This window comes from Sceloporus undulatus, chromosome 6, assembly GCF_019175285.1.
Source record: "Sceloporus undulatus isolate JIND9_A2432 ecotype Alabama chromosome 6, SceUnd_v1.1, whole genome shotgun sequence".
NCBI classification, from domain to species: domain Eukaryota; kingdom Metazoa; phylum Chordata; class Lepidosauria; order Squamata; family Phrynosomatidae; genus Sceloporus; species Sceloporus undulatus.
Window position 1 is genome coordinate 95,138,992 of NC_056527.1, and position 20,377 is coordinate 95,159,368.

At 42.2% G+C, this 20,377-nt stretch overlaps 1 protein-coding gene across 1 annotated transcript in view; it reads right to left on the bottom strand.

Moving 5' to 3' along the window:
* Positions 1-14,015: 14,015 nt before the first annotated feature.
* The window catches only part of SLC35B1 (solute carrier family 35 member B1), a 16,698-nt gene continuing 10,336 nt past the window's right edge, over positions 14,016-20,377 (bottom strand). The window contains exons 7-9 of the mRNA XM_042475083.1: positions 18,431-18,537; positions 17,000-17,153; positions 14,016-14,420 (exon numbers count right to left, since the gene is read on the bottom strand). Of these exons, the coding sequence (XP_042331017.1) occupies positions 14,368-14,420; positions 17,000-17,153; positions 18,431-18,537 (314 nt within the window). The 3' untranslated portion in view covers positions 14,016-14,367. The remainder of the gene's footprint in view (positions 14,421-16,999; positions 17,154-18,430; positions 18,538-20,377) is intronic.

The following is a 20,377-nucleotide window of genomic DNA, read 5'->3' on the forward strand; positions in this document are numbered from 1 at the left end:
GGAGGGCTGACTGTACAGTATTTTATTTTTAAGAACCTGCAACCATACAATTTACCATTTCTTTTGCTCTAGGTCAGCGGTTCTCAACCTTTGGGTTGTGACCCTTTGGGGGTCGAATGACCTTTTCACCGGGGTCGCCTAAGACCATTGGAAAACACATGTTTCCAATGGTCTTAGGAACTGAGACACAGCTCCTCTATCTGTTGGGGGGTCACTGTATTAAAGGGTCGTGGCATTAGGAAGGTTGAGAACCACTGCCTTAGGTCATCTCCGAATCCTCCAGCCTGAAGCTTTTCCACCTACAGTTCTTTCAATCCCAGCATAATTTGCCATGGCTGCTATTTAGTTACAACTGCTTTTCCATGATGTGTTATTTAGCTGAGGGAGTCAGCATTGTCCAAAGACGACTCTGGTGGTCATGTGGCCAGCATGACCGCATGGAACACTGTTACCTTCCCACCAAAGTGGTACCTACCTATCTACCTGCATTTGCATGCTTTCAAACTGCTAAACTGGCAGACACTAGGACTAGTGATGGGAGCTCACCCCATCATGCAGCACTCAGGCCTCTAACTGCCTACCTTCCAACCATACAATCATCAGAATTAGTGTCTTAACCACTAAGCCACTGCATCCCTATCAGAACAGAGATAGTTCATAACAATATATTGTTCCTATGAAAATCTATTTTGTCTTCAGCTAGCATGAAGATTTCACCTAGACTCAGAGACAACAGGAAAGCCTAAAAAGGTGGCAGAAGATAGTCATCACTCCTGCTAATCCAGGCAGGAGGTTGGACTGGATGGCTCTTGCGATCTCTTCCAACTCTATGATTCTATATCCCAATACTGAGAGTCCTATATCCACTTCACCTCATGCCTGGAGTGGATGCTGTGGGGTTGCCCTGGGTCAGCATAGTAGTCCTCATGAGATAAGCAGCATGGAGTATGAAAGCCTTTCTGAGAAGTAACTCAGCCATACTCTCTGGCTGAAGAATATCATCTTCTCTATCTTACAATGTGTTGGATAGGAGTTATGTTCACTGTCCAATGCTTGGAAAAGTTACTTTTTTGGACTACATCTCCCACACCCTTCATTGACCATGCCGACTGAGATTTGTGTAACAAGAAAAAAAAAAACTTTTCTAGGCTTTTGTCAGGTCATCCACTATTCAGTGGGAAGGCAAGACTGAATGGTAGCAAAGTAGTAATTGTTTCTCAAAAGCAGAGGTGTTTTTAGTGGCCAGCTCCAGAGCTCAGCCTGCTCCCCTTCCCTGAATCAATTAACCCAAATTGGGTTCAGCCCTTTGCCTTCATTTGGATCAATTAAACACCAACTAAGCCACAGGCCTTGATGAAAGGGCTCTGAGATCACCAGATAAACATGTTGTTAAACTAACAGGATATGTGTTTCCAGCTGCGGTATTTCTATGCAACACCATCAAGAGCATAGTAGACGCTGAGATTCAAAAATTTTAGCTTTATTGCTTGCGGGGTGGAGGTGGAGAAGGAGGGTTGCTTTTGTTAAATCAACCCTGGGCTCTTTGTCCCCCCCCCCCCTTTCCCTTTAAAAAATCACCTTTAAATATGATCTGGGGATTTTAATTGCATGCTGTCTGTGTGCGGCTTTTATATACACCTGTTTGTGGAAGAAAATATCAAAGTTAATGTCTTAGAGAGGAGGAAATTATACTTTAAAATGTGTCATTGTGCAGAATCGACTCCCTTGTGTCTTTGAGTCCGTTCTTTGTTTCTCATTAGGAGCATCTCCGTCCTCTCTTCCCCGGCGAGCCTGTCTCTTGTTTTCAGCGGCTGGTTGCCTTGAAGATGCTTTTGATCCTGTATTCATTAAAACTTGATCCCGCTGCTTCCCAACAGCCCTAATGGTGTGTGAAATTATTTCCCCCTTCTCCTAGACACCACTAATTTAGCAGGCATCCACAGGGCTAGGGAGCACATGCGTTTCCTTCCTCCCCCTAACAAAAAATATCCCCACAGAAAAATTGTCAAAAGCCTCCCCGAGTTATTCAGACTAGCTCTCCCACCATACAAGAGAAATTAATCTTCTGTGTTATCTTGGCAATCTGCTTTCTGTAAAGGAGGAGCAGGGACCTGACTTGAAGCGGTCTAAAAGCTTTTATAGGTGCCCCCCTCCCCAATTTTGTCCCCATCTGCAGGTAGGCAGAAATAGAGAGAGAGATAATTGGCCAAAGGGCTTCGTGGCTGAAGAAGAAGTGGGTGTTCTGTCTAGTGTGACAAGTAGCAAGAAACACTTGAAGGGGAGGGGGGAGATCCAAAAGTAACACAACAAACAAAGACAAGGAGAAAGTATGCCTTTATGGAAGGAGACAGAACGAATGGAAGCAAACGTGGCCCACTGGAGACAGCTGTCGGTTTGGTGATGCCAAGGAAAGAGACAAAAAACAAACATGGTAATAAAACCAGCCTTTTTTTAAAAAAAGCCATGCTTACAAGGAATGATTGAGGAGTACACAGCTGTTGGCATCACTGGATTTCATCCACGTTTTTCAGTAAAATGGACTGAGACACATTCGTCAGCAAGGATGGGCCCCTTCACACCTTCTAGAAGTTGTTGGGCTGCAACTTCCATGTCTCCTGCTCATTGGTTATGTTGGTAGTGCAGGTTCTCAAAGTCTGCAAGTTGTATATCCCATTGTTCAGGATAATAGCTTCTACAAATTGAATAGCTCAGTGTTACTCTCAGTTTTCCTATATGTGCACATTCGTACACACAGTCTTGCTGGCTACTGTTGGAAGACTTTTTGCATTCTCTCTTCCCCTCCTTAGATAGATAGATTTTCCTGCATACAAATCCTGCTCTCTCTCCTCATTCAAACATCCCATTTGCTTCTACTGAATCACAGGGCAATAACTTTGCAAATTGGTAAAAAAAAATAATCATGTGATTCAGGTCACTCCCCCTTTTGGGAAGTTCTCTTTCAAGATTTTCTCTTTTCTCTCCAGTTCCACACCTTCCCCCTCTCTCAGCTTTCTTTGGAAAGATGGTGAGGTAAAGATTTCTTCTTTACCTGAACGATTCATTAGCTAGGTTAGGATATAGCCTCTATGCATGTGTAGATACAAGCCATTAGTAAACTTTTGTTTAAGCTGCAAGCTGCTTGTGTTGTTTTTTGAGTCACTCTCAGTTCTTAGAGAAGCATAGTTAAGCAAGGACAGGTTTCTGCTGCTCTATTGATTTAAAGCTAGACCCTAACAATGTGGGCTGCCTTAGTAGGAAAATTATCCTCTCATGCTCAGCTAAACGGGAAATTACAAAAGGTACTGTATATGCTCACATGTAAGTCTAGAAATTTTGGTTAAATAATTGACTCCCAAAAACTTGAGTCGACTTATCCACAGGTCTATGTAGGTACAGTACTTTAACTCATATGTGTACATGTGTCTGTGTATACATATATGCATGTAACTATCCCCTGGTGAACGAAAAGTGTTTAATTTGCCCTGGAAGCACTGACCCCTTCTACACTCTCATTCATCCAGACTTTAGTATGAGCACAAATAGCCTGTAGGTTTTTTGGCATCGTTTCCCATTGCTTTGTCCTTTACATCCTTCATTACATGCCCCTATGTTTTACCCTCGACTTATCCACGGATCATATCAAAATCAATCATTTTGGCCCCAAAACTTGCCCTCGACTTATACATGAGGTCGACTTAAAGTCAGACATATATAGTACCTTTATGGAAATCTGGTCCACATTTATCACCTGCACTACAGATTATCTCCACATGAGGTCCACCATCATTTCAGTCAAAGTTATGGAATAACAAGACTATGAACTCTGAGTGATTTTGCTATGTATATGGTGACTTATCACTGACCTTTGTGAAAACGGACTCGGGGGGGCCATAATTATAATCAATGTACTATATGTCTAGATTTAAAAAAATACAAAGAGATGGCATATGTAACACAAGCTGGAGATGCTGCAGCAGTCTGATTTTGCCTGAGCCTAATGGGAAAGGCCATTTCCCCCTCTCTCTTTTGAGTTAATTACCATGAGGGTAAAGTACTTTGCACTTTGAACTTAGTTTGCAGCAACTGAAGGAAGCTGAGGACAAAGGTGGAAAGTGAGAGGAGAAAGAAACTGGGACATTTTAAAAGCAGCTGAAAAAGTGAGATGACACAAAATTAATCAGGACCATCCCTGCCAAATTGGGACAGTTGGGAGAGGGATGTTATAGTTGAAAAGCTGTGCAGTCCTAAAATATCTGGAGAGACTGTTCTTGCCAAACTGTGTCACTTGGAGAAAACATGCAGTTGTAGCTGTGTTGGCCATTTTACAATACAAACAAAAATCCATCAGTGATACCTTTGTTGGCCAACCAATATGCACAATATACTTGTTGCAAGCTTTCGAAGCTCCATGGGTTTCTTCATCAGGCAAGATGTTACAAACCAAACAGGAGGGGGAAAAACACAGTTGGAGATATTAGTCAGATGCCTGCATTTGACAATTGGAGAATATGTGGTCTACCACCAGTTACAGCTTTTCTTGGCTAGAGATAACTCATACAGCAACCCATGCACTGGTATCTTCTCAGTTAGATTACTGTAATATGTTGTACATGGGGCTGGCCTTGAAGATGACTTTGAAGGCTGCAGCTAATGCTGCAGCTAGACTGCTGAGTGGATCATTCAGAAACCATATAATAACTAATTTTTAAAGAAATTGTACTGGCAACATATACACTTTTAGTCCAAACTGAAGGTGATGGTGACATCCTAAAATAGTTTGTTATACCTAACGGAGTGCCTCCCCCAATACAGTATATGATTGCCTGCAAAGGTCTGCAGTAGGGACCCTCCTCTGTGTCCCACCAATGGACGCATTGCATTGTGAAGACATGTGAAAGAAAAGACTTTCTCTGTTGCAGCACTCTCATTATGGAATGCCTTCTCCGAAAGCCCAACCCCAAAATTGGCTTTTTATTAAGGCCTTTGAGGTTTAATGTCTTTATCCAATTAGTAGTAGTAGTAGCAGTAGCAGTAGTAGTAATAATATTTATTTCTCTCCCTGTGGATCAAGGCAACAACAGCAAATAAATAATACACAACATTAATTAAAACACATTAATTAAAACACACCATAGTTTTAAAAGACAAAGAAATCATACACGTTATAAAACAATCTATTCACAATTTTAAAATAATCTAGATTAACCTGTCTGAAGAGACTGGTTTTCACTGTTGCTTTAAATTTGGGCAGCATATTCAGTTGTCGAATCTCTTCCAGCAAGTCATTCCGCAGTTTAGGGGTGGCTGAAGAAAACGTTCTCTGGCTGACTGTTGCCAACCTAGTCTTGGCTGACCAGAATAAATGTCTGCCAGAGGACCAGAATGTATGAGTCATTATATGGGGAGAGGCAACCCGTAGGTAACCTGTACCCAAACCATGTATGGCTTTAAAGGTAATAATCAATACTTTGTACCTTGCCTGGAAACTAATTGGCAGCCAGTGAAATGCTTTTAATATTGGTGTAATATGATCGCTCCTGTAATACGATCCCTCCTAGAACTATTAAACTAAATAGTGCTTTAAACTATGGCCCGGTACATACCGCCAATAGACAGTGTACCAGGGCCGATACTAGGGTTAGGGACCGCGCAGCAACCACACAGTCCCTAACCCTAGTATGTACTGCCACCATTACAATGCTGGCGTCCTATGTACATGAGTGTTGCCATTGTGATGTAATTGCTGTGTGGCGTCTGCACGGCGCCGCGTGTTGCTTACATCACGAGTGCACCAGTGATGTACTCACGACATCACTATGGCGCCACAGAAAGAACCTGGAAATACCGGGTTCTTTTTGCTCTGCAATGACAGCGCACCATTTGGGGCTGTGCCGTCCCTGCGGAGCAAAAACAGGCGACGGCAGCCTGTCCCGGGCCTATGTAACCTTATTTGAAACAGAGAAGGGCTCATCCTTGAGATTCTTGGATTTAGGGTAGGATACAAACATTTACACATTTGTGTAAAGGTATGGTGTAAATAACCCAATATAAATGCTTACCAGGACTGTAGTCATGTTGCTGCTTTGATCTACAATCTCCCTGTCTGATATATTCAAAACATACATTTGTACATTTGTGTACTCTTAAAAATCTCACGTGTTAACATGCTGGCTGAAATTAGAGCAGACTTGTTTGAGATCAATGGGGCTTAACTGTTCAGCATCTGAACAGAGACATATGTTACTTATCTGGGTCATTATTTCTCAAGATCCCTCTCTCCCATGTTCCTTTTTCTGGGACATTAACTAAAAAACCCAAACCCATTTTGCTTTCTTAATCCCATTGGGTGCTGACAATGTGCCTTGAGTAGAGTTGCCAGTTCAGGATCGTCCCAGGCCTTGAGGTTTCCAGGCCCAAATCTGAGACCTAGGGATGGCTCTGGTGATTTCAATAAGTATTACACATTAAGTACTAGCCACATTTGCTCACAGCTTGTTATTCAAATTCTCACACTCACACACAGACAGAATATACTTTTCTGCTTGAAAATTAAGAGACAAATCTTAGCTAAAGGGGCATGTTCCCAGATCAAGGTGAAATGGGGGATTATTCCTCATGGCGTTAACCTTGAGTACAGTGGTCTCTTCACGTTCGTTGGGGTTGGGGTGAAGGACCCCTGTGAATGTGGAAAAACTGCAAATAAAAAAGCACTATTTTTACCTAAGAGAATACTTCTCTAGGAATGTCCAGGTCCTCCAGTGCAACTTTATGTTCAACATCTGCCAGACGCTGATCATAGAATAATGGTGGAGGACCTACAAATGCCTAGAGAAGTGTTTTCTCTAGGAACTTCTAGGTTCTCCAGCACAACTCTGTGGTCAACTTCTTGACCAGTTGCATGGGAGGACATAGAGGCGCTGGACAGATGGGCCCTATGGGGCACCGTCGTTATGTGCGAGGGGCGGCACTTCCAGACGCGACTTGCCCCTCACAGGTGACAGACACGACTCGTCCCTCACAGGTGACGAGGGCGTCAAAATGGCGGCACCCTGTACATACGGGCACCACCATTTTGTCGTGACAGACGCCTAGCATCCACACGTCCCGGCGCGTTTGTGATGCTGCAAGTGCACCATTGGTGCCTTGCGGCGTCCCAACTGCGCCGCAGAAAGAACCTGCTTTTTGTGGGTTCTTTTTGCTGTGCGACGGAGTCACGCGGTTTGACCGCTGCGGCTCCCTCGCGCAGCAATCCAGGGTGGCGGGAGACCACCCTTTTTGGGCGGTCTGTATCCTGCAAGAGCTTCCTAGTGAGAACATATTAATCAAAACCGCAAATAATCAAATCCGTAAAACTCAAAGCCACAAATGTGGAGGGTCAGCTGTACTTGCTTTTAGCCAGATGGTGGATGCAGAGCAAACTGGAGGGTGAGCCCTGGCACCATAATAACAAAGAGGAAGCTAACTAAATAAATACATAGACCCACCAAAGAATGTTTGAAAGTTGCAGTAACAAGTGAAACCTTAAAAATTATAGCAAGCAGTTGCTGTTAATAGGTGGCTAGGCTCTGAGATCTGGCAACCCAGCCTTGAGTGAAGCCACAAGGGGCTTATCACCTGCTTGGCTTGTAAATGAAGCAACCCCACATGTCCACACAGTCAATATTTGGACAACTTCTTTGGTGTTGCTCTAAATGTTTAGTACATTTGCAAGGTAGAGATGTGGAAGCACACCTTTAATGTCACCCAAATAACTGAGTTCTCCATGAAGCCATACACTGAGCATTTCAGCACATAAATGTTGTGAGGGTGGCTTCAAATCCCTGCCAGTTTTTAGGAAATATGATCAAACTATGAGGGTAAGAGAGTCCAGTTTGATCCTGCAGCCATGCAGACAAGGAAATGGTACTTTTCTCCCTCCCACATCAGCTAAGAAAGTGCCAATGTTTTGCAAGCTTCTAATATTCACTGTGAGGTCATGCCAGGCTTCCTTTGCTTAGTGCTCTCTCTGTGTCTCTTTTTCTTCTCTGTCCAATTTTATTTATTAAGAAAACCGGGTTGCATTGGGGACCAGTCGAGACAGAAAGGGATGAAAAGGAGAAGAGATGCACTGCCAAGTTCTTCCCCCCATGGACGACTCATCTTGGTCGGCTAAGAGATAAAGCTTCATCTTTCTCAGCAGATCTATCAACCAGCTCTTTCCTAGAGGGCCAGCAGATGCCGAAGCATCATAATCTGCTGTTTGGTTCTGTATCCGTGTGAATAGCCCACTCATATCTCTGGAACGACCAAAAAGCTGACAAGGATCCTCAAGAGGGTTTCAAGCAGAGGTGTATTTCAGAAGCAAAATAATAATAAAGAAAGAAAGAAACAAGCAAGCACAGGAGGCATAGGCAGACAGCAGTGACCCACAAAAGCAACAGCTTGTCTTTCAGAAGACCAAAACTAACCAGAGTGTGCGGTGGAGGCATACGTATGGGAAGTTATTTGTCTGAGCAGCAATTTCACTGCTGAAACATTTCAGGGCTCTAGAGTGCTTCTTAGGCTATCTGACATGAGTGATTGTCTAATGTCCCAGGGATTGATACCATATTTCCCCCCACAACTATTTGGAAATTCTCTGCAGACCAGCCTTAGTCCAGGGGCCACCACTGAGCAGCTCTGTTCCAATTGATATAGCAGGAGCCAGGATGGAGTCCCATAGAACAGTCCTTTACTTTTGGTGTGCCATGCAGCACTGACACTCAATGGCAACCAAACTTTTAAATAGTTACATTTTGAACTACAACTTCCAGAATGCTCCAGCATAATGGCTGGTGACCATGTAGACCAGTGGTCCCCAAATTGTGCTCTTTAAGGAATTTTGGACTTCAGCTCTCAGAATCCTAGACTATTGGCCAACATGGCTGAGGCTTCTGGGAGCCGAAGTACAAAAGCTCTTAAAGGGCATAGTTTGGAGACTACTTTTGTAGACAGAAATATTGTAGGGACTGTTGTCTAAACTGATATTTCCAAGGTTTGCTTGCAATCTCCAGGCAGGGTTCAAGAGAAAGAAAGCCAGTGTAATTTAGTACTCTGGAGACCAATGCTCAAAGCCCCACTTGGCCATGGAAACCCACTGGGTGAACATGGGCAACTCATTCATCTGCAAGAAAAAAGTAATGGCAAACACCCTCTGAACAAATCTTGCCAGGTTAAACCCATGATAGGTTCACCTTAGAGTCTCAGTAAGTTGGAAATGTCTTGAAGGAACATAACAACAAATCAAGAGAAAACGTGGCCCAGCAGCAGTACCATAACCAGTGATGCCACTTGGCTAATTGGAACAAGTAGTACAAGATACCATCTATACTGAAATCTTCTTGAACTCTACTATTCAGTGGTGGAGGTAGGGAACTTTAGATTGTGGACCTACTGGTCATACAGCTGATGGGAAGGGAGATCTTTAAGTGTCAACATGTATTATTTTACATTTTTTCCAAAATGTGGTAATCTATATTTGTGGACCTTGCCCCTCATTGTGCTCAATGGGACACCTGCACATCTGCTCCCAATATCTAGCTAGCCAGTTAGCTATAATTCATCATGTCTGGGATGCCAAATCAAGTCCTGATGGCTCCACTGGAGCCATCAAAATTGTTCTAAAAAGAGCTTGTGAACTTTGACCAGGTTGTCTGGGGAATTTGGGGGAGTTGGAGTCAAACAAAGTACATTTTCTGACCACTGGCTCTATTCCAAAGTCATGTAAATGCAATGCAAAAATGTTGTGGCTCACAGCCCAAGGTTATTTTGACATCAACTCAGTGACACCAATGATGCCTGTTGATGCCTGTTAAATAACTGGTGCCTGCCTGTCCTTTCCCTCTTGAATATGTGGTAAACAATTTAATACTATGCTGTAGTTGAAATGAATTTAAGGAGCAAAATACATATCAAGGAAATAGTAACTTTGCTTGCAATATCCTTTTATAATTTCTCATTCAGAAAAGTACAAAAATTTGACACAGCGCCATTTAAAAACAACAGCCATTAATAGTTTTTGTAAAAGGCTATTTTAAAAAAAGCATCCTTCAAAATCCAGAATCTATTTTCTTGGTCAAACATGTGGAACATTTCATTTCAGTCTTGTTATGCTGGAACCTAGCAGACCGACTTCTTGTTTAGTTTTAGGTCAGAAGTGCTATTTCCCAGAAGAAAATTCCAAAGCTTTGAGAAGTGAAGAACATTATAAAAAAAGGAGTGACAGGAAATTCTAATAAAAAGGGCTTTGGGGTGTAACCATAAATGCTCCTGAAGGAGAAAATACTTTTCTTTAGATTTTGTAATAGCAAGGGTCCTATCCAATACTGTACTGTAATTAGTTTTACAGTGTGATGATTTAGATTTATTGGCAGGTCTGTTAAACCTTTCAAGCAAACCTTGTAGTAATTTTTAAGAAGTAATTCACTGTGTACCGTGGTACAAAACCTACCCAAATTTTGTTACCATTACTTCCCATTTTTTGTCATATTTTTTATGTCGCCTGCTATGTTATTAATTACTTTTAGTTCTTTTTAAACAAACTATCTGTAGAAGGTTTTTCCACGCAAAACAAATACCTTCAAAAAACACTCCCATAACACCCCCCACACAAATACACATTAGTTATAGAGACTGTCAGCAGTTATATTAATTTGCAAAAGGTGCATCATTATACCTTTATAACCCCATGTAAGTAACCTATAGCTTCTAAGCTTTGCTTCTGACAGCAAAATGTGTGTAACACATAGAAACACAGACCATGAGCCAAGGCTCAATCATATATCCCTTTAACTATGAAGATAACTCTAAATCATGTTCCTCTTAACTATAACTTAGTTGAAACTGCTCAACAGCTTTGTGTGGAAATGGAAAACTGTCTTGCATCGTATTCTAATATGTCCAGGTAGCAAAGCACAAGTCAGCCTCATATAACAGCTTCCTAGTTTGCAAAACTGTTTGGGCTCACGCATCAATTTATTGGGTTGCAAAGCACAGCTCCATCCTACACAACAGCTTAAAAGAGTCTCGTATCTCAATTTGCTTACTGGTGAGAACAGCAAAAAAACAACAAAAACCCCACTTAGCAGTTCCCTATTCCATTATTTGAAGGGAAAGGAGACTAGTCAGACGGCATTGTAGGCAGGACTCCCAAATGGTGAATATACACCTTCCAAGCATCCCATGTTCTATGTGAAGTTGAAGGTTTTCATGGCCGGCATCCATAGTTTTTTGTGGGTTTTTCAGGCTATGTGGCCATGTTCTAGAAGTGTTTCTTCCTGACTTTTCATCAGCATCTATGGCTGGCATATTCAAACAAGATTCATCAAAAACTATCCCATTTTCTCTTTTACTTAAGAATTGGATAATTTCAATAGGGGCAAGCAGTTGAAAGAGCCAACACAAATATTTGCTCTTTATATCCCAATCCTCACTTCCTATCTCACTGATGGTTGTTTTGCTTTCAGGCCTGTTCTGAAAGGAAACTCTTCCAAAATTCTGTGGAGTGCATTGGGGGAAGAAAGAAAAATTCCTTCCCTTACGTATTTGATTTACAGAAAGCCAGGAACAGGTTGGGGTGATTACAGGGAAGTCTTAGTTTAACTTTTTCAGTATTGTCCTTTAAAAAAAAGCCACCTTGCTGTGCAGAGAGAGAAAAGAGATAGACTAGAGACATCAGGAAAGATTACCATAAAAGTCAGTTGAAGACTGGAGAGAAATTGGAAAAGATGAGGAGCAGAGGGGAGTGAGTTTGAACAGCCACTGAGGGAAGGGAGATCAAGGTCCCATCTGGAAGGGCGAGAGGCCAAAGGCACAGAGCAGATGGAGGCTGGTAGCGACAGCTGGTGGAGACGCGCTTTCATGTGTAAAGTTTGCTCCACAGAGACTTCGGCATCCTGGCTTCGAAGGCAGCTTTATGTTTGCAGCCCCTTCCTGTTCACAGCAGTAAGGAAGCAGGCCGAATGGAGGCACAGAAGCAGCCCTAGTGCAGCTCTTTAGGGTTGCTACTTCATTAAAATGGGTCTCTTTTTTAAAACTATGGTGTAACATATGTCTGGATTGGCCTCAGTTGAAGGGTTGGTGGGTGGGTGGCAAGCTGGATATTTTCAGTACAGAATGGAGAAAGAGGGAGAACTGGATTTTGCCAATAGTGAGAGCCAGCATGTAGTTTTGAGCATTGAACAATGACTGGAGACCAGGGTTCAAATCCCCACTCAGCCATAGAAACCCACTGAGTGACCCAGGGCAAATCATGCCCTCAGCCTCAGAGGAAAACAAAAGCCTTCTGAACTAATCTTGCCAAGAAAACCCTGAGATAGGGTCACCATAAGTCAGAAAATGCTTTTAAAGGTCCACTGCAGTAACTGTTCAGTGTGGCTTCTTGATCCAATGACCCAAGAGAATAGAAGATCCAGTGTAAAGCCAGAGCTTGGAGAAATTATTATTTTGGACTACAACTCCCATAATCCTTTAGATTGAGTGATCTCTATCATTGTTACCACCCAGAAGATTTCCAACCTTTGTCAGTTTTGGAATTTGGGAAACTAAGCCTATCAGGCCTTGTTTGAATGTGGGTGGGTGGCCACCAATGAGTATGCAAAGTAGAAAACACATTTCTGTGTTGTTAACTGTCCAAGTGCTGTATGTAACTACGGTACATTGGAGAACTACACCATAAAGCAGTATCTGAGTATAGCTGATCAAAGACTGCATATGTCCTCATGACAAAGTCACTTTTAGGGTGTCTGGGTGCTGCACCATCTCAGATTACAAAAGGAACTAAAACATGTGTGGAACAATGTCATCACAATGTGGCATTTGCTCTTTCTGGTGACTACCTCTGCTGCCATCATTTCAATACTTTTTAAAAAAAACATTGAGATGCTTTTACACTGAGTACAGAAACAGCATCCTAGATCACCTTTCCTTCCAGTTCTCCTTTTTTAAAATATGGTTTTGTTGTATTATTTGTTTGCCAAAGAGTCCAAGCACTAAATAAAGAGTTCTGTGGTCATAAAAATGGCTGCCAGCCATTCCATGCTACAGCTAGTACAGCCAATTCTCTGTATGATCTAGTAGTTAGGAAGGGAAGTGGACAATGAAAAATAAAGTGGCAGCTTGAAATGATCCAAAGGGCGCTCATGATCATAAGGATCGATATACACCATTTGGACTCCCAGTGATTTCATTATTGGTAAATCTGTAACTTATCTTGGCAGATTTCTCTCTGTACTCATGAGAACTAGAAATATGACCACTTTGTGATTAGATGGAGAAAATCACAACGCTGCCCAGCTTCCTTCTCCTTGCCAAAAGCAGCTATTCTATTTTGTGTAGTGCCAGGTCAGTACAAAATTCTGATAGTTTTATCTTCCAAACCCCACTATGTTTTTTCCCCAGAGCTTGGAGAAGTTACTGCTTTGGACCACAAGCCAATAATACCCCAACTACTAGAGACACTGGCCCTTCTTGCTGGGGGATTCTGGGAGATGTGCTTTGAAAAATAAAAAGGAATATTTCTTTTCTTTCTAAAATCTTGGGATCTTTCTGACTTGGTCTAAAATTCCACCTTTAGTGTTGAGTTTTCTAACTGGGCCTTTAGAAAAAAAAATTAAAAATGACTTTTCAATGAAATCATTTAAACCCAATGTCTCACTTAGCAGCTGTATTACAATGTGAAGACAATGCCTCTTGGTAGAGGAAGATCACTTATGCTTTTTAATGACTGTGGCTGAATCTGTTCTGAAGAAATAATGTCCTTTGACACCCCTTTAACTGCCTCGATTCAATGCAATGGAATACTGGGATTTTGTACTATGAGCTACAAATCCCAGTATTCCATATTCTCTGAAAGAGAAGGCTAAATATTGCACAAAATTACAAATCCCAGAATTCCATAGCATTAGCCATTGCAGTTACAGTAGTTCAAGCTGCATTATTTTCACAGTGCAGATTAAGCTTATATTTTTTAAAAAAAGGTGAATAAAGATGTGAAAATATAGGTTTCTTTCTCTCTCGTTCTTTTATTTGCAATGAAACATTTCTTCCGTTCTGCCAAGAATTTCTCCTTCAGGCCCTCTATCAGCCCCAGCATTGAATCCTGGCATGGAGAGGGTCAGTGATGGAGGAAAAACTCACCTTGATTAGAATTTAAACAAAACTCTCCTTTTTAAAAAAAATCCAGTATTTTTGGAATAAAAACAAAACACTCCCCAGAGCTCACATAAAACCCATCCCCTTTCCCCAAGCACACATCCTGAGTCCATTTTGATAACAGGTGCTGGGGAGTAAGAAAAATAAGTTAACAGTTTGTTATACTTGAGGTTTTCAAGGGAACCACCCAAAGGTCTCTCAGTGTGAGGTTTTCTTTGATGCTTTTCCAAATTTGGCATCCAGTCCAAGTCCTGTGGAGAAACAAAAAGGAAGCATTGGTTTAAGGGAGCAACACAGGAGATTTCAGTAACCAAATTATTCGGTACTTGACAAAGTTCCTCTTCTCTGATGAGGAGGCTTCTGCAACCGGTGCAATCCTTTCCTGCCTGAGAAAGGATGGTTATAATATGGTTCATGCTGTCTGCTGGTCACTTGGGTTGAGCAGCCTTGCTGCTTTTCACATCCTTCTTCTCTGCCCTCATGTTTTTTTCCTGTTTGGGATTTCCCTCCCCTTGCCATTAAAAATACACAAAATTTACGTACTTCTGCGTTGCTCTGGGGGCCACCAAGGATACAGATACTGTACTAGCTTTTTTTGTGGGTGGGACCATTTGTCCTCTATACTACTAACTACACACCCTAACTACAGTCAGCCCTGTATATCCATGGATTCTGCATTCATAGATTTACTAACTCACAGCCTGAAATATTTCCACCACCACCCAAAAAAAAATCCAAAAAGCAAACTATGATTTTGCCACTTTATATAAGGGACACTATTTTACGATGCCATTGTATATAATGCGGCTTGACCATCCACAGATCCACAGGGAGGTTCTGGAACCTAATTATCCCAGTGTATACTAAGGGCCCAATGTATTTAAAGAAGGATGTGTATGTATACCTGGGCTTGAGAACTGTATATCTGTGTAAATACAAATATATAAGTATATTCGTATATACATGTAAATAGAGAACTTGTATTTAGTATACAATCTTACATCAGAGCAGACAAAAGAAGGCAAAAGATGAAATATTTTGTTTTACCATTATTTTGTGTTCATCTCTCTATATGTATGTCAAACAGTTTGAAATACAACCACAGGCCTAGTTTTTGCTCTCTTTTCCATTATCACAATGGGTCTGGGAAGCTGGGGTGACAGATGGCCCTGTATTCTTCCATTCATTTACTCATTCATTCAGCTATTTATATCCTGCCTTTCTATACTCATGTATCCTCAAGGTGGCTTAAAATAATGCATACAATAATAAACAAAAATCCAGTATAATCCATCAAAAACAATGGCAGGCAATGACACAGTTACATAGTGCAATTTTTAAAAAATGTTCCCCAAAACAGTTTTCAAAGCTCACTTATAAGGGAATGAAATGCCAGATGTACCTGTCTAAGGATACTATTCTGCATTTGAGAAGCCAGAACCAAACAGAAAACCACTACTCATTCCTCAGCCATTGTCTATCTGCTGGTAAGCAGCTAGTGAGAAGGAAACTAAAAGTAGAAAGCCATTCTAAAGATAGTTCATATGGAAGACAGCAGTGAGTTACACTGGCCTCCAGCCACATAGGATTTTGAGGGCCAGACCCAGCACTCTAAACTCAGCATTGTTTTGTGGCAGGAGATTATTATTGTGGTTAGCCAACTTTATGAGGGTTAGTGACAACCCTCCCTTTCGGGAAATACAGTAGATGCTGCAAACCAACATCACCATGCAGGGCCAAACACAACATTGAATGGGGCCATCTACCCTTCCCTATACCCAGACAGAAACACCCATTCACACATGCAAAAAAAGAGTGGCCTGGGGCCATCCTGGTGCCATTTGCTCCCACAACAATTGCACAGGTGGCCTCTATCCGGCCTATCACCACTGTTTCCAACCAGCCTCTGAAAAGGAGCATTTTCCCCTGCTACTTTTCAGGCTGGCTCTTTGTGGTTGGGACAGTTTCTGGCTGAGTTTAGGGCATGCAGTGTCTAAATGCCACGCCCCCAATGCAGCCTGACAATGGACCTTTTAGCCCATCTGTTTTGGGCCAGAATGACTCTCCCTACTTTGACAGATTAGCCAAGTAGCTTGTTTTTAATGCAAACATTTGCCTATACCCCTTGCAATACAAAGGATAAATCTCTGAGATGGGAAGGCAGCAGTGCTGGTGGTACCTTTGCACAACAGCTGTGCTTCAATGAATGATGACAAAGTATTCCAGGAAAACTGAGACTACACTTGGTCTGGCGTCCTCTTAGAATCATAGAATCATAGAGTTGGAAGAGACCACAAGGGCCATCCAGTCCAACCCCCTGCTATGCAGGAAATCCAAATCAAAGCATCCCCAACAGATGGCCATCTAGCCTCTGCTTAAAGACCTCCAAGGAAGGAGACTCCACTACACTCCAGGGGAGTTTGTTCCACTGTCAAACAGCCCTTACTGTCAGGAAGTTCTTCCTAATGTTGAGGTGGAATCTCTTTTCCTTAAGGACAGCCATTAGACTACAGCTGGAAATACAAAGTCCAACCAGGTCCAGAGAGTTTTGAGGGAAATGCAATAATGCCATGGCGAAAGGCATAGAATTTGGGAGAGTTATCCCTCTAAGAACAATTGGATGTTTACTGCATGTATTGTATGCTGTCAACTGTATGTTATCTGGTCTGTAAACCTCATATGGAGGAATTAACTAGCTTGTACTACAATAATAGGTGGCATGCTATACAGCAGCAGACTACAGGTTTTGCTGAATGCTTTCAGCTAGGAAGTAGGACTGATATCTTATTATATAAATATGAAAAAAGAGCGCCAGCCTCCCAAAGCTTACCGAGGAACACCAGGATGGTGCCAACCCACTGCAGATTGGAGATTGGATTGGCAAAAAGGATGACTGAAGCCAAGATGGTGAAGAACTTGCGGGTTGTAGTGACGATTGAGCAGGTCAAGGGCCCAAAGTACACCACAGTCATGAAGATGAAACTCTGCAACAAGATACGGGAAAAAATAGTGTGGCTAGAAAGGCACAAATAAACCCTACTTAGCTGTTGTGTCATAGTGTTGCTAAGAGAGCATCTCCCCAGTTAAGCTGTTCACCAAGAAATATATCCCTTACATTGCCAAGTTTGCACCTGACTAAATGATGTAATATATAGCCTTCCCTCTACCTCCCATAGTGCCCCTAAGAGTTAACACAGACCACTATAGATCTCTGGTGGTGCAGTGGTTAAATGCTTGTACTGCAGGCAGGGGGGAGATGTCTTTAGGAATCTACACTCTATCCCCTCAATGGAGGCTTAGTAGCATTCTAAACAACTGATTAAATAACCATTTGTACTCCTAAATGGCTTACCTTATTCAGTGAGCCCGTGCCATATGCAGGCTCATTATAGGCGGCTTTCAGTTTACGCTGAAGCTGCCCACCAATACAAACAATGGTGCGCGCTCCCATGGCATGCGCACACAGCTGCACGGCAAGCCCAAGCCCCATTCTATCCAGTGGGGCTTGAGCATACACACTTTTTGCTTTACCCTGGGTGGGGTGGGGTCCAGAACGGATCCCCCGCATAAAGCGAGGGCCGACTGTTCTATGCTGTTCACACTTTTGGTCACATTTGCACACCATTTCAAAAACAAAAAACAATGTGAATGTAGGAGTGGCTATAAAAGTCTGGAATGGGAGAGTTTCATGTGATGTCCCTTCCAAAATTAAAGTATGCCCCAAAACAGGGTTGGTAAGCCAACAACAAACGTAGGTTAAAACCTTGGTTAAAAGATGGCTTATGTTTTTGATACACTTAACCACAATTCCAGCATCAATGTCACACAAAGCTCACCCTTCCCAGGTTGTTCATCTGCTGATGCTGAGGGGGAAAAAAGCAAACAGCCAACATGTTCACTACACATGTTCACATCACCTCATGATTTAACCTAGACCTTCTTGGTTAAAGTAACGTGCATATGCAAGAAATACATACAGGAAAAAGACATTCTGCAAGAGGGAGGCTTAGTGCACAAAATCCTAAAAAAAAATCATCCAGACTTTATTTGCACTGGACAAGAGCACCCTGCAAAGAGCTGAGATGCTTCCTGCTCTGGAACAGATTCAAGCCATTTGAAGATCAGGTAACTTGAAGCAGTAGGTTTTGTATCCTTACAAATTCCACACTCCTTGAAAACAGAACAGAGTGACAGCACACTTGATGGTCAGTTAAACACTGAGTAAGTCCTGAAGACAAGGCAGGAAATGTAATTTACTCACCTGGCCCAGGGCACTTGTTAGGCCAAATAGAAGGATATTATAGATGATACTGGGGTAACGCTCCGTGAAACGTATGAATTCCCAAATCTCTCCTGTAAACAAGATACCTGAGGGGAAGGGCAGAGAGAAGCATTTAGAACAGTGGTTCCCAAACTCTGGGCATCCAGACGTTTTGGACTTTAGCTCCCAGAATTCCCGAATATTGGTCAAGTTGGCTGGGGCTTCTGGGAACTGAAATCCAAAACACCTGGAAGACTAACATTTGGGAATCACTGATTCAGAAGAACAGAACATACTCTTTATTTGCCTGCTTCTTAGTTAGGAAGATTTACAGATTAGAGATCTGATGGAGAATAGGCAAGAATGAAATAATCTAGGGTAGGGCAATTTATGGCTATCTGATAAACCATATGTCCTGATATAAGCCTGCCTGGCCCCTTAGATCCACAAGAGAAACCCTTCCCGCAGTCCTACCACCTTTAAACATAAGGCTGATGGAAACACCAGAAAGGGCCTTCTCAGTGGCTTCCCCTACACTGTGGAACTCCCTCCTTGCTATCCTTCCACTGACACGCAAAGAAAAACCTTTTCTTTACCCTAAATAGTCTGGTACTCTATTTAGTTTGCTCTTGGAAAGATGCAACGGCTGGGCTAGGCTATGGCGCACGTTCTAGATGTTCACATTCCCCCTTGTAGTCAGGAAGACATTTCCCCAGGTTAGGCTGTGCGCAAATGTTATACAGCTGGGTTTCTGGGTTTCAGTTTATCCCCTTTTTTTGAAAGGAAGCTCCTAAGTGGAGCCACCCAGAACAGCAACTGCTGACATGCTCCTTGCTCCTGCTTCCAAAGGACAAGTTAATCAAATCCACTAGCCTCTTCTGCAGCTTCAGCTAAAGCAGTTCAACACCCCCATATCTTTTTTTTTAATATGGTTCATTCTTTTAAAAATGATATGGAGGGAACAACTGTTCTCCAAATTACTTTGGATGCAAGGTACTGGTCTTTTTCACTCTTTATCCGACCTTTTCTTCAAAGATGCCCACCCTGAGCTTGAGGAAGCATGACAGCACACAAATATAAATTAAAAGAGCTTAACTTTTCAAGTCAAGTGGAATGGGCACAGCAACTGTGCTGCTGGAACAAGGGAGACACCAAATGGTGGAACAGACCATTACTGCCAAGCTGCAGCTGGAGCCCAGGCAAAAACCAAACTGCACAGAGGAAGAGTCTTTTGGAGAGGGGAATCTTTTTACAGGTGGTAGCGGTAGCTGCAATAGTACCACTTCATGGCCATTTGAAGAACTGCACAGCAGGTTTAATCCAGAAGCAACATGAGATTCAAGGGTTAAAATCTTCGGGGGGAGGGGGGGACTGCCAGAGCACGTGTGCGTGTGTGTGTGTGAATGAGTAAGTGAATGAATGAATATATATTAGATCTCCACTGAAACAGGGATGCGGGGGGGGGGGGGGAAGAGATATTTGTGCTGAGCTTTAAACTAGTTTGCTGGGCAACCTAGCTGCCAAATAATCCAGTAAAATACCATCTACATGTAGAATCAGATTTTTGCAAAAGAGGATTCCAGATGCATTTTCAATTGTAATGCAACAGTTTCCAACAGGGTAGTGAGGTTAGTCTGTTGCAACAAAACCAGAGTTCTTAATGACCAGCAAATTTCTTATAACTTAATTCTGGATAGCATCTCAAGCAGCTAATAGTGGTCTGCAGTTCATGGAAGCTCGTTAGCTTTTAAAGAAGGACACTTTGTTATTCTGCATACTTTGTCATTTTTATATTTAAGAATGATGATCATATCTATCAATAGGAAAGCACAGACATTACGTTAAGGCTTGCACAATCAGAAGTCCAGTATGTCAGAATGCCTGTCCCCGGCTTGGTTTATTATTATTATTATTATTATTATTATTATTATTATTATTATTATTATT